A 12,572-nucleotide genomic window follows, 5' to 3' on the forward strand; every position below is an offset into this window, starting at 1 on the left:
ATCTACAAATTATTTTAGAGGTATGCATCATACTTTTTAGGAATCTGTATTCATTCTTAATTTTGATTTTTGATTTGAAATACTTTATTAATCTCTAAGAGGAAATTGTCTTTTCGCATAACCTTGGAGGTCAGAGCGCAGGGTTAGTCGCCATATGGTTTAGATCAATGCATTAATCCATTCTCCATACACCTTTATACCACTGCGCACAGCCAGAGCCTGTCGAGTTAGTTCAGCCACACCATCTTATACTGAATCATCTTGTAGTTACTGAAGGAAATCCAAACTAGACTGAGGCACTGAAAATGGGCCAGCAACAGAGCGCAGGTAAATGTGGTAAGCATCAAGCTGTCAAGTTGGCCCATTTTCAATATTTAAGTAAAAAATGAAGTCATCCAACAGCCATTTATACAGTCATGTAATGCAGACAACTTTCCAAATCTAATCGTTTCAAAAGACAAATACAGTATATTAGTGTGTCATCGGTCTAAAATTAAAAAGATTTATCATGATTACGAATGATGAATTATATGTCTGTGAGGCAACATATAAATTGAAAAGACAAGTGGCCTCAAGATAAAGTCCAGCAGGACACCACATGTAATAAACTTTGAAAGCAAAACAGATTTTCTAACTGAGACTGAAATTTGCCCACCAGCAATGTAAGACACAAGCCAGTTTAAGAACGTACTTTTAACACCTACCTAGTTTCCTGGATGATCTATTAAGTTAATATAATCAAACATATGAAAGTCAGCTCTTACTGCACTTATTTCCGCACAGCATTTCTCCTGACTCTAAAAGAAACTCACTTTCTCTGTAACATGCTTTGGATGTAAAACAAATTTGAAATGTTCCAGATTATTTTCCATTATTGTCACACATGCTGTCTAGGGCCTACTGCTGCATGCTCCTTTAACAGAAAAGGAAGTCTTAAAATATACAGTGCTTCACAATGGTGGCTTCTTCAGCAAACAGTGAACAATCAAGTGGAAAGCATGTTAGAACAAAGTTGGTGTGTCTGAAAGTCTCATGTGACTTGTAGTCCCAAGTAATGTCACAGCTGAAATAGGTTCAGATACAAACACAACTACTGACTGGGAAGGATGCATACTGTATATACCTTTCCCAATGGAGGTGAAATAATCATTTTAATACCACCAGAAAGTTACTTCACATTTTCAGAAAGTTGAAGAAATTCAACCCATTTTCCTGGATCCGCACTAACTTCTATAGCTGCAGTGACAAGCATGCTGTGGAGTTACTTTGGAATCTGCAGAGGTATCTAGACTATGGGGAACTGCAAAGCTCCGCAGTGGGTATTAAAACACACCAATTCATCACTGGAGCCATATTTCTCTAGGTCATTAACCGCGACTGAACACCACATATTCAATTTGACAAGTCTGGACTGTCCCTCTGTAGAAAACATAAACCTAAAATACCCAAACCTCTAGTTAAATGCCAAGAAATGCATTCATCCTTCCAATCTATATCAGAGACAGCTTTTCTTCTCCTATGTTTCTTAAGATATAAATCCTCTCTCTTAGCCAGCAGTGGTTGCAAGAAAAACAATGTGTGAGAAAGAATGGAAACACTAATGCACATAAGAAACTGGGGCTTAAAGTGGAACACTTTGGCAAGTGATTCATTTACTAAACCTTGTCATGTTTCACTTTAAAACATCAAGAGCAATTCTCAGTCCCATTATTCCTGCTTCCAGAAGCTTTCTTTAAGTGTATGGAGTTCTGCCACACATTACAAATCAAAGTTAAGCACTGCAGTGCACAGTTCATTGGTATTAAAATAAAAAAGTACATATCACATAAAACAAAGATACTCAACATTAACAATACTGAATATATTTTTTCGATTAAATATTCTTCTTACCACAGTCTCTTCCAGTCCTTTAAGGTCCTGCTTTGCTTGCTCCCTTTTATCATTGAGAATGCTGGAGAGGGGATAAAAAGATTTGACGGTACTTAAAACATTGTGTCATCCTCAAGTCTACAGAATTAACATCAGTTTACTGCTGACAACTTTGGCGTATAATTATATTTATGTACTTCTGTTGCCATATGCTAGCACATGTTCACAGGATAAATAAGTGGTTTTCATTCAGAAGAGGACAGCTACAGGGCAGTATAGTACTATTGATGCCCAACCATTAATTAACTAGCACAAATGAAATGATTTACAGCATATAAAAAATAATATACTGTACATGTATGTATAGCATAGAGGGCACTTACATGTTAAGTGCCTTCTGAGAAAATGTATTCATTAAAAAAAGATGAAGGAATACTTACATAAGTTTCTGAAGCTTCATATCCTTCTCCTGCTCTTCAGTCTTTAGCTTTTCATAATCACAAATGAGTTGTTTATGTTCCAATTGCAATTTCTGGTTCAAGCTTAGGGTTATTAAAAACAAACATGTTAGTAAGCCCTATAGGAAAACAGATATTTTAGTAAAATGCTTCCACTGTTGCAAAGCCCAGTCTTTATTACTAAAAGTCTGTCAATTTAGCAATAAAACATATTAATAGAAATTGCCTAAGTTAAATATAACACACAGTATTAAATGTCTATACTAATATATTACATACATTTTATTATAATATATATATATATATACACACAATATTTAAAAAATTCATTAGGACAACAAGTGCTTTAATTTGGCCTATTACTTTGTATGCCATAATACAGTATGTTTTGAACGGCGCTACAGAGTTATGGGTTTCTGGAGCCATTACAGCGTACTATTCAGTCCCTTTATTTCTGGTGTGCTTACATAGAGTGCTTGGTGTTAAACTGAGTCCATTTAATGTGTTTGTGATATCAAGGGACAGCCACAACTTTGAAAATATCCAGTTTGGGAGCCTGTGGTTTGCAGACCAGTGTTGTTCTTTTGACCACAGGCTATAGTGAGGTACCAGGCATGCTCCACTGGGAGAAGTCCCAGGAGGAAACCCAAGACATTCTGGAGGGATTATATCTCGGAATCCCACAGAAAGTATGGCCTGATGTACAGTATCCAACCTGCAATGTTTGAACTTGTGTTTTATGTTTCACATAAAAATGCATAAAAAGTCTGGGTCTTTAAGTTTTTATGCAATTCTTCATTTTTAAGTTTTTAAAATGTATAATACTTCTTGAACACCTGCAGTGAAACCTGAAAATGAAACCAAATAGTGTAAATACTGTGAATGTTGTCAGTTTCTCCATTTGCCCAGTTTCTCATTCTCTTCTCTTCTCTTCTCTAGATTACCTGTTTACTGATATGTCATCACATTACAACAACAGCCTGCATTGTCATCTTAAGTAAGCAGTGTTGTTGAACATGGTTTACACCTGTGAAAAGCAAAACAGCAGTTTATTTGAAATTTGCACCCTACTCTTTGAGCTCGTCAATCAGTTTTTGCTTTTCTTCAATTTCATCCCGTAGTCTAGAAAGCTGTCTCTGGTGGGCTTCTCTGTGGCTCTCCATTTGTTGCTCCAGTGTGTTCTGGAAACACAATGTAAGTTAATGTGAGAGGAAGCACAAATGCCAACCATTAATATCAAGTATAAAAATAATGAATGGCCACAGTGTCAAGATTAGCAATCCACACATTGTAGCCACAATATATGGCTAAATGGTGGCACATTACAAAGGATTCAACCAATTTTGTGCATTAACCATTCCTTCCTAATTAGTTCCTATTTAATTTTAAAATTTAATTATGCTTAAGGTCACGCCAAATGAATCAAAAGACAAGTCAATCAGGAGTACAAAGCATAACATTTCAGAACATTAAGAAGTATTACAATATAACCAAACACTTGACTTTTCAGTACAACTTAGTTTCATTTATTTTGCAGATGTAATCAAAGTTCGCATTGTTTGTTGCGAGGGTCATTAGAAAAATTACAAACAAGAAGTAATGTAGTTAGGTAACTGCTGACTGATTCTAGGATATCCCAGCACAAAGTGGGCTCCTGAAATGGGTACTGCATTCTAGCTACATCTGTATTGAAAGAAAAATGGTTTTACCTTCATCTCTTCTGCATCTTGAAGCAAAGTCATGTGCTCCTTTTCCTTGTCTTGAACTGAGATTTCATGCATTTTTTCTGCAACAAATATATTTTGTTAAATCCCTACTACAAAATATATATTTTCTTTGTAGAGTTATTGATATATTTTATCCCTGTGCACTACCTTTTCACTTTTTATGGCAAGAACAAGTAGTGCAATAAGCAATTCCAGCTTTTGTTCTGAAGTAAACATACATGTTAAACATTTTCACAATTCTACCAACACGCCTAAAATCTCAAGTTAAAGCTTCCTGAGTTAAAATGGATCCATGTAACTTTTACAGTTATGGTTTATAGTCTGTACAGTGCATTCAGCAAAAGAATGTCATAAAGTTTACCATCTCCAGGGCAAAGACATTTCAAGGGGACATTTTTATCCTGAGGACATCATAAATCCCCAAGCTATAAAATAAAACTGCCAATAGATCTTCTTGATGATCTAAAATGGAATGGATACCAAACGTCTATACACCACTACTGAATATTCTGCTTGCCTTTATATAGAGAGTGTGAATCTAGACAAATCAGGTCAGAGCTTTTCAATTGAGATAGTATTCATAACCATCCATCCCTCCATTTTGTGACACTTATCTGAGTCTAGGATGTGGGAGCCGCAGTCTGAGCAAAGATGCCCAGAAGTCTCTTTTCCCTGCCACTTCCTACAACTCCTCCAATTGAAAGCCGAGATGTTCCCAGGCCAGCTGAGAAATATAATCCCCCCCGACATGGCCTTGCTCTTCCAAGTTAGAGAAACTGACAGCAGCAACTGGCCACTCTCTGCATCACGACCATTTTGGTTTATCTTCCCTTGTCTAAATTGAAGGATTGGGTAGCAAGATGGAAGCCACTTGCCTGCCATGTGCTTGATACTGCCAGCATAGCTAATAAATTCTTTACAACGATTAAATCGAAAAAGATAAGTGGGCTATAAAATGGGTGGGTGGATGTTTAGTATTTAGGAACAGCGTTTGCACCATTAAGAACAGAGGTGGCAGCAGCTCTCTGTAGTGCTGCTTCTTCTTAATGGGAATAGAAATGGGAATGGGAATTTGTCTTGCCAAGACTGCTGATATAATTAACAGCTCCAACTAGTAAAAATTATTGTATCAAACCTGCTGTCGTCATGCTGCCACAAAACTGATGTTAAAGAAGAAGCACACACACAACTGAAAAAAGAAATGGCTGGGACCATCGCTTAAATATTATTTTTGTTTTAATCTTAAACCTAAACAGGACAGGATTCCTCCCAATTTCCAACATTACATCAAAGCAAATTTTTTGTAAGGATATACAGACATTTAATGACAACTGTATCTGTATTTAAATGATTTTAAAAATATATTTACAAGCTTGTTACCTTGTGCATGAAGCTTTGCCAGCTCTTCAGTGAGAGAATCCTGCATCTCCTCAAGCTGTCTTTTTTTCTGTTCAATATTTTGCATGTAATCAGTCATGGATTTGATCTTGGCTTGGTGCTGTTAGACCAAAAAAAAAAAAAAAATGATCATGTGAAGGCAGTTTTTTTTTTCAATCTTAGATTTTACAGACAAAGCAATTGTATTAATACAAAAATAGTTTTCTAATAATGTAAAATGTATATTCAAATCTCAGTTCAAGCACTGTTTGCACGGCCTATGTCTGTTTTTGGGTTTTTTTTGGCCATTTTAGATTCTGCACTCATCCCAAAGTTTTCCTGCTTATTCTCTACACAATACTGTCAGTGATTACTTAAAGCACTGAACTCAATTTAGGAACAACCAGCTTTTCTTATGAATATTACAGAGCAAGAAGGAGGTTACACAAGAGTGTATGACAGCTCCTTCTAAAAGGCAGTTTCTCTCCTTAGAGGTTAACATATTAAATACATGTTGTTGTTTTTTTTTTTACAAGTCATCAATGAAAATAAATTGACAGATATATAACTTTCTAAATTCTCTGTATGTCTAATTAAAAAATGAACAACTCTTGAAAGGATACACAAATAATTGTAAAATGCATGACAATTATATATGCTCAGGCATCAAAAATCTTGTTGTTGCTAGAAGATAACAGCCCACCTTAATCACTAGTTATGCTTTACTTAAAGGCATTAATAACTGCAGCTGCAAAAAGAGATCAATCAACTTCATTCACAAGCCGACATACTCATTCAAATCCTGGCCAGCCATGTCACATTGCAAGTGTGTTTGTAATGCCTTATTTGAAGCACCTGCATACAACAGATTTAAAAATCAAAAGCAAGCTTTAACTACTTAAGTTTATCCAAATGTGCATAACAATAAAAACTGCATATGAAATGCCATGCTCAACAAATAGATACTATGGTCCATATAAGCTAAATAAATTACACTGCCAGCAACTCCAGAAGCAGTGCAAAAAAAACCAAATATAATGTAAGAAGTATAGACTGTATATAAATGTATGAATGTTGCACTTCATGTATGCTTTTTTCGTGTATCTCTTTGTTGGTAATGAATTATTATCAGTGCTCTGAGAATTCTGCTAGTACTTTGCATACATGACAATAAGCTTACCATGCTACAATTTTAAAAATCTATAAAAAATTCTCCTGCGGTGGGCTGGCGCCCTGCACGGGATTTGTTCCTGCCTCGCACCCTATGCTGGCTGGGATTGGCTCCAGCAGACCCCCGTGACCCTGTGTTAGGTTATAGCGGATTGGATGATGACTGACTGACTAAACAATTCTCTCAGATTAAAAATGACTACTGTACTAGGAAACTATTAAACAGTTTTTAACCAACCATTACATGAATAGCCACACAATTTTAGCTCTTCAGCTTGTGTTTGATGAAACCTTACATTTGGAAATTTTTGATGCCTTAAAAAAATTATAAATCTTCTGAAAATGATACAGTAATGATGGGTTTGTCAAGTTTTACATCAGTTTATCAGAAAGCTTAAATGAGAATTAAATCACATTGGTTCATTTCAAATGAATGCACTTGTAGTATTGTGCAAGAACTATATTTTGGCTGCTTGTAGCAAAATACTCTTTTGGTCAGTATTCGGAGCTCATGACCCCTGATGAGGATGGAAATATGGATTGTCTGGTCAATAGAAAGCTCCTTGATTCCTTGGTCAACCTCACAAACACTCCTACTGTCACCTTCCCAAGATACATACTTGAAATCCTCCACTTATAGTACTGTATATACAGAGGATGCACCGCTCACATATGCCCACTGAGCAAAGACACAGGACATGCTGGGGGACCGTGTCTCAGCTGGCCTTGGGGACTCCTCTGCATTCTCTAGAAGAAGCTAGAGACCATTCCTAAGAATTGGGCTGTTTAGCTTTCCATTGCCTCAACAACACAGCACATGTTGGGAAACTTAGCATTTCAATGTATTTGTGTATGTGACCCCAATAAATAATACGTTCTATTCTGTTGTGGACAGTTTGTTATGTGTAAATTATGCAAATCTTGTTTACATCAAAACAAATAGCAATTGTCTTAGCTTCTGTACTACTCCATGAATGCTCACTCATACTTCTTCCACTTCTGTACAGATGGCAAGACCACCTGTAACAAGCTGCTCAGAATGAGCACCAGACTCAGTGTGACCAGATTTTCTCCCTGGATATTTCAACATTTCCAACCTCAACGGTGTATCAATTTTCACACCACTTTGTCTACTTTAAATTGGTTGTCACCCACATTTATTCATTTTGCCACACTGCAAATAGATCATTCAAAATAAATGCAAAATAAAAATGATCAGCAATAATGACAAGCAAAGTTAATGCATAGCTGGCAAAATGATCCAAATATGGATTGGCTCAATAGTGTCAAATTATTATTACTGAAATACTTTTTGTAGCATTCTAATAAATCTAAGATTAATACGAGATGCAGCCTCAGATTACCTTATCATCAAGAAAGTAAAAATGAATTAAAACATAGTAGAGCAATTAAAATTATGTGAAATAGTTTCTTTGAATAAAAGTAAAGGGAAAAAAATATGTTGTGTCAAGTTTTATGCCATCCATGGAAGTTAGATTAGGTTGTACCAAAGACACCAGCAAGCTGCAAAATTACAGGGAATCCCTCTGACCTGTGGACTCTCTAATTAACCACTGAGACCCCCATAAAAATTCACAAACCAGAAGTATGAGGCAGCCCTGAAAACAAATTTTTAAAACATGTTATATGTGTTACACTATCATCACTGGGTTTGTGAAAAAATAGACTCAAAAATTTAAAAGAAGGTTATTGCTGTTTTAGGGCAGTACGGTGTCGCAGTGGGTAGCGCTGCTGTCTCACAGTTAGGAGACCCGGGTTTGCTTCCTGGGTCCTCCCTGCGTGGAGTTTGCATGTTCTCCCCGTGTCTGCATGGGTTTCCTCCGGGCACTCCGGTTTCCTCCCACAGTCCAAAGACATGCAGGTTAGGTGCATTGGCGATTCTAAATTGTCCTTAGTGTGTGCTTGGTGTGTGTGTGCCCTGCGGTGGGCTGGCACCCTGCCGGGGTTATTTTTCCTGCCTTGCACCCTATGTTGGCTGGGATTGGCTCCAGCACACCCCCCACGACCCTGTAGTTAGGATATAGCGGGTTGGATAATGGTTGGATGGATTATTGCTGTTTTATTTAGCATTACCCTTAAAAAAAATGCTCCTACATTAATAATGTTTAGTTTAGTCTAAGTCCGCTCCACACAAAGAAAGGAAACTTATCAGCAGTTAAACTCTGGATTTACTTTTTAAAAAATCAAGCAGAAAAATGAAAACATCCGAAAGAATGAATGATTTCAACCAGAATAACTGCTGCTTGTTGAAGCAAACATCAGCACCACTATAGTGAATGAGGTGGCAGATTCTGCTGTCCCACACAAAACTGGGGTATCTCATGAAAAGGGGCCATTCCAGGTAACGCTGGGCAGAAGTACAAAGAGGAGCAGCTTTTGTTTGCATATCTATGTATGATGAGATTCATCTTTTAAAGATATTTATACCCTACTTGACAGTACATACCACAATACCAGAGTAAGATGTCAGCCAACGTCAGAGCTCTAATGTGATCCCTGATTATCACAGGGAATTCCACACACAGCACTACAGTTTAAGGATTTTTACAGCATTTAAAAATGTATTTTTCACATAAAGGTGGACAGCGCTGTGAAGCAGCAGGAGTTCTGCTACCTCAGAGCTATAGGAATATTCGTTCAAATCCCGGTGTGATCAAGATCTATGTGGGGTTTACATGTTCTCGCAGGGTTGACATGGATTTTCTCCCACATCCTAAAACAAGTTGGTTTAACTTGATAGACAACTCTTAGTTGGAAGTGTAGATATATGATACCTTGTGACCAATACTCCTAAGAAAGACTCCAACTCCAAGTGACATTGATAATTTCATTACAATTTCACAAAGTGGATGGAATTTATAGGCCACTTACAGCTTAAATACAAGTAAAAAATAAGAAAGGTAGAATTAGAACAAAGCTGTCATTACACAGGTCTAATGATTAGGGAATCTCAATTGTCACAGTTTTAATTATCATTGCATCATTAAATTATATTACTTTTTAATATGTAAACGCTAAACAACCTGTATTTTTATATTATTAAATACATAACTTTAAGCCTGACTTGGATAGGAGAAAATATGAAAATTAGACGACACAGTACTTTTTAAGCACCAGCAGATGGCACTGTTTTCTTGGAAATAAACTTCCACACTACAGCCAAACATCCTAAAGCAGTGGTTTTAAAACTTGGTGTGCCAGACTGCACTTTGGTGACCACAGGAGGCCTGCCAAGGTTAATGTTCTTTAAAAAAAATCTTTACCAACTTTTCCAGTTTTGAGGACGGACTTCAATTTACCTCATGCAGATTTTAAATAAATATAACTGATAATGTTCTGCAATAGTTGCATGAAATTAATGAATGTAGCTGCGGTGCTGCAGGGTTGAGGAGTGGGCCTTAAAAAGGACGTTTGTTACACAGCGGCCAAACCAAGTCTCCACGTCATGCTAGGCTGTGTTTCATTTCCATTGATCAGTGTCATGGTGCCCTTGTTTTCCTATTCCATGACAACCACACTTGACAATTTATGTTTGTGGAGTTCATGGTCACAGCTCTATCTCGCTCCCTACCACTTTGAGCCTATCCATGCTAGGATGAAGTCTGCCTGGGAAAGTCCTGCCAAGCCCGACGGGTTTTACTACTGTTTTTACATTAAAAATAATTAATCACACAAACATTTGGCATAAACACAGAAAATGAAAAATACAATGCTATGCAAATAAAATCATTAGTCACTGTGTTTCACCTGCACTATGGCACATTCTACAGTATATACCTGGAACAGAGAATTGCCAGGAAGATAAACTAAATTTATGTCTACCTTTAATGTGTTCAAAAATCCACTGATTATCACCAAAACTTTGTTTATGCAAAAAAAATGAAAACACAAAGACAGAGGTCTCCATTCACCTGGGACACGAGAAGCTGACAGGATGCTAGTTCCCTCTCAGTGGCCTGCATCTTCCTGTTTCCTTCAGCCTGCGAGGTCTCAAGCTGTTTGCTGCGGTTCACTAAAGACTTCACCTCAGATTTCATCTTGCTGATGTAGAGACGAGCCATTGTAAACTCTTCTTCAATAACGCCATTCACTTCTGTCATCTGAAACAGGTAAAAATGAAAATCACGTCTACAGTGACATAGCCTATCATTATGAAGAGACAAGAAACACACAAACAATATCCTGCTCTGACAAATAACGTAGGTACATTACAGATACATCAGATAAAAAGAATATGCCAAAATAATAACCTTGGGATAAGGCTTGTGCATTTTGTCAATGGATGATTACTTGTCTGGTCAAGTTTTAGTGTGTTTTGCAGAATGAGGCCTTGCAATGGACCTTCTGGAGTTACTGAAGGGCTCCATTACCTACATGTGTCCGCGAGTTATGTTGAAAGTGTCATAACTGAATACTAGGACAGATCAAGATCAAACAGTCTTTTTAAACAGCTCCTCACTGTTCACTCGCCAAAGCATACATTAGAGGGCTCTGGATGGTGCATGTAGCTGGAGATGTAGTTACTCTTGCTGTGAACTTGATAACCTACATTGTATCATAAATATAACATATGGGACAGAAGTGAAACCCACATTGATATCGCTGAAGCCCCCAGCCCCCTGAATCTTCAGGACTGCTTAGGCGCATGTCACACCTGGGCCACATTTTAAAGTGTGAGCAATGACCAGAGAAAGGAATATTGTCTAAAATGGATATAGTTTAACAACCTGCAAAAAGCTTTGAATGTTTTACTTATTCCTTAAGTTTGCAGGTTGTGAATATGTGCTTGCTAGTATGTAATATATAATAGTTTTTAATAAATACTTATTTATGCCAATAAATATCAAACATAAGGATAATGCACTAAATTCTTTTGACTAAGTATTTTGCACTTCCAGGCTTCTATTTTGTTGGTAAGTTGAACTGCATCTTTGTCATTACAGGAATTTTTTTTTTTTTTTGCGGGGATATATGACATATTTTACTCATTTGCATGAAATTCTTGGTCACTAGGAAAGTGTGAATATTATGCTTATTACGGCAGTGTGTTTTGTACTTCATCCCACAACACATTGCTTTAGGATTATATACATGCTCGAAGTTAAATAAAAGTTACATAAACTCAAGTTAAGAATCTTAAAATGGTAAAATTTGGTTTAAAAAAAAAAAGGTATTCCATCTATTTTGACTGAAATCACAAAATATCATTAATTTAGAAGATAATAGTTTGCGCAATCTTCCAAACCACTGACTTCATGATTAATAATAATAAAGCTCAAAAAGCATCTAACACAATATTAGATTTACAAACATAACAACATTGTAAGTCTTTTTAAAATGCCTTCTTAGACAAATGGATCAGTTTATTCAAACAAATATTTTTAGATGTAGTGTTGGGGGAAAAAATGGCTCATTGCAGCAAACAACATGAATTGCACAGAAGTGTGAAAACAAGCAAGCTTAAAAATGAACGCAGAGCAAAGACCCTCACGAGATACACGGACACAGATAATGCAGAGTACAACCGACAGTTCTGTTCTTTATCATGTTCCTTATAAAATACCATGTACTCACAATTTTAACATCGTTGGTGCCAATGATGCTTCCAATTTCACTCAAGTCTTTTAGAAGAAGGGTTAAAATCTCTGCTGCTCGTTTTTTTTGGTGGTTACTGACCTCCTCAAGCTGGTTTAACTCTCGCTGTACTAAAGCTAGAGACGTCTGGAAGGCAAGAAGAATGCACATTTTTATAATGTGTGCTCCAGGTGCTAAACAGCTCAACTGAAGTGTAGTATGAAAATCACAATATAAAAAAGGAGAGGAATCAAATTATAAAGCACGTTGAAATGAAAACAAGTAAAAAATGCACTCAAAAATGATACTTATGGTGAATTTCTCATTTTTAGGTCAGAGATTCTTTGAAATTTTAGACCACAATTACTAATACAGC

General features: G+C 36.7%; 1 protein-coding gene across 2 annotated transcripts in view; it reads right to left on the reverse strand.

Annotated features, from left to right (window-relative positions):
• Positions 1–12,572, reverse strand: part of kif5c (kinesin family member 5C) — a 171,640-nt gene that overhangs the window by 24,049 nt on the left and 135,019 nt on the right. For both annotated transcript variants that reach the window (XM_039757346.1, XM_039757345.1), the window contains exons 15-21: positions 12,197–12,343; positions 10,534–10,722; positions 5,435–5,552; positions 4,037–4,113; positions 3,399–3,508; positions 2,310–2,411; positions 1,891–1,951 (exon numbers count right to left, since the gene is read on the reverse strand). In XM_039757346.1, the coding sequence (XP_039613280.1) occupies positions 1,891–1,951; positions 2,310–2,411; positions 3,399–3,508; positions 4,037–4,113; positions 5,435–5,552; positions 10,534–10,722; positions 12,197–12,343 (804 nt within the window). The remainder of the gene's footprint in view (positions 1–1,890; positions 1,952–2,309; positions 2,412–3,398; positions 3,509–4,036; positions 4,114–5,434; positions 5,553–10,533; positions 10,723–12,196; positions 12,344–12,572) is intronic.

The sequence above is a fragment of the Polypterus senegalus genome, chromosome 6 (genome assembly GCF_016835505.1).
Source record: "Polypterus senegalus isolate Bchr_013 chromosome 6, ASM1683550v1, whole genome shotgun sequence".
Taxonomy (NCBI): Eukaryota; Metazoa; Chordata; class Cladistia; order Polypteriformes; family Polypteridae; genus Polypterus; species Polypterus senegalus.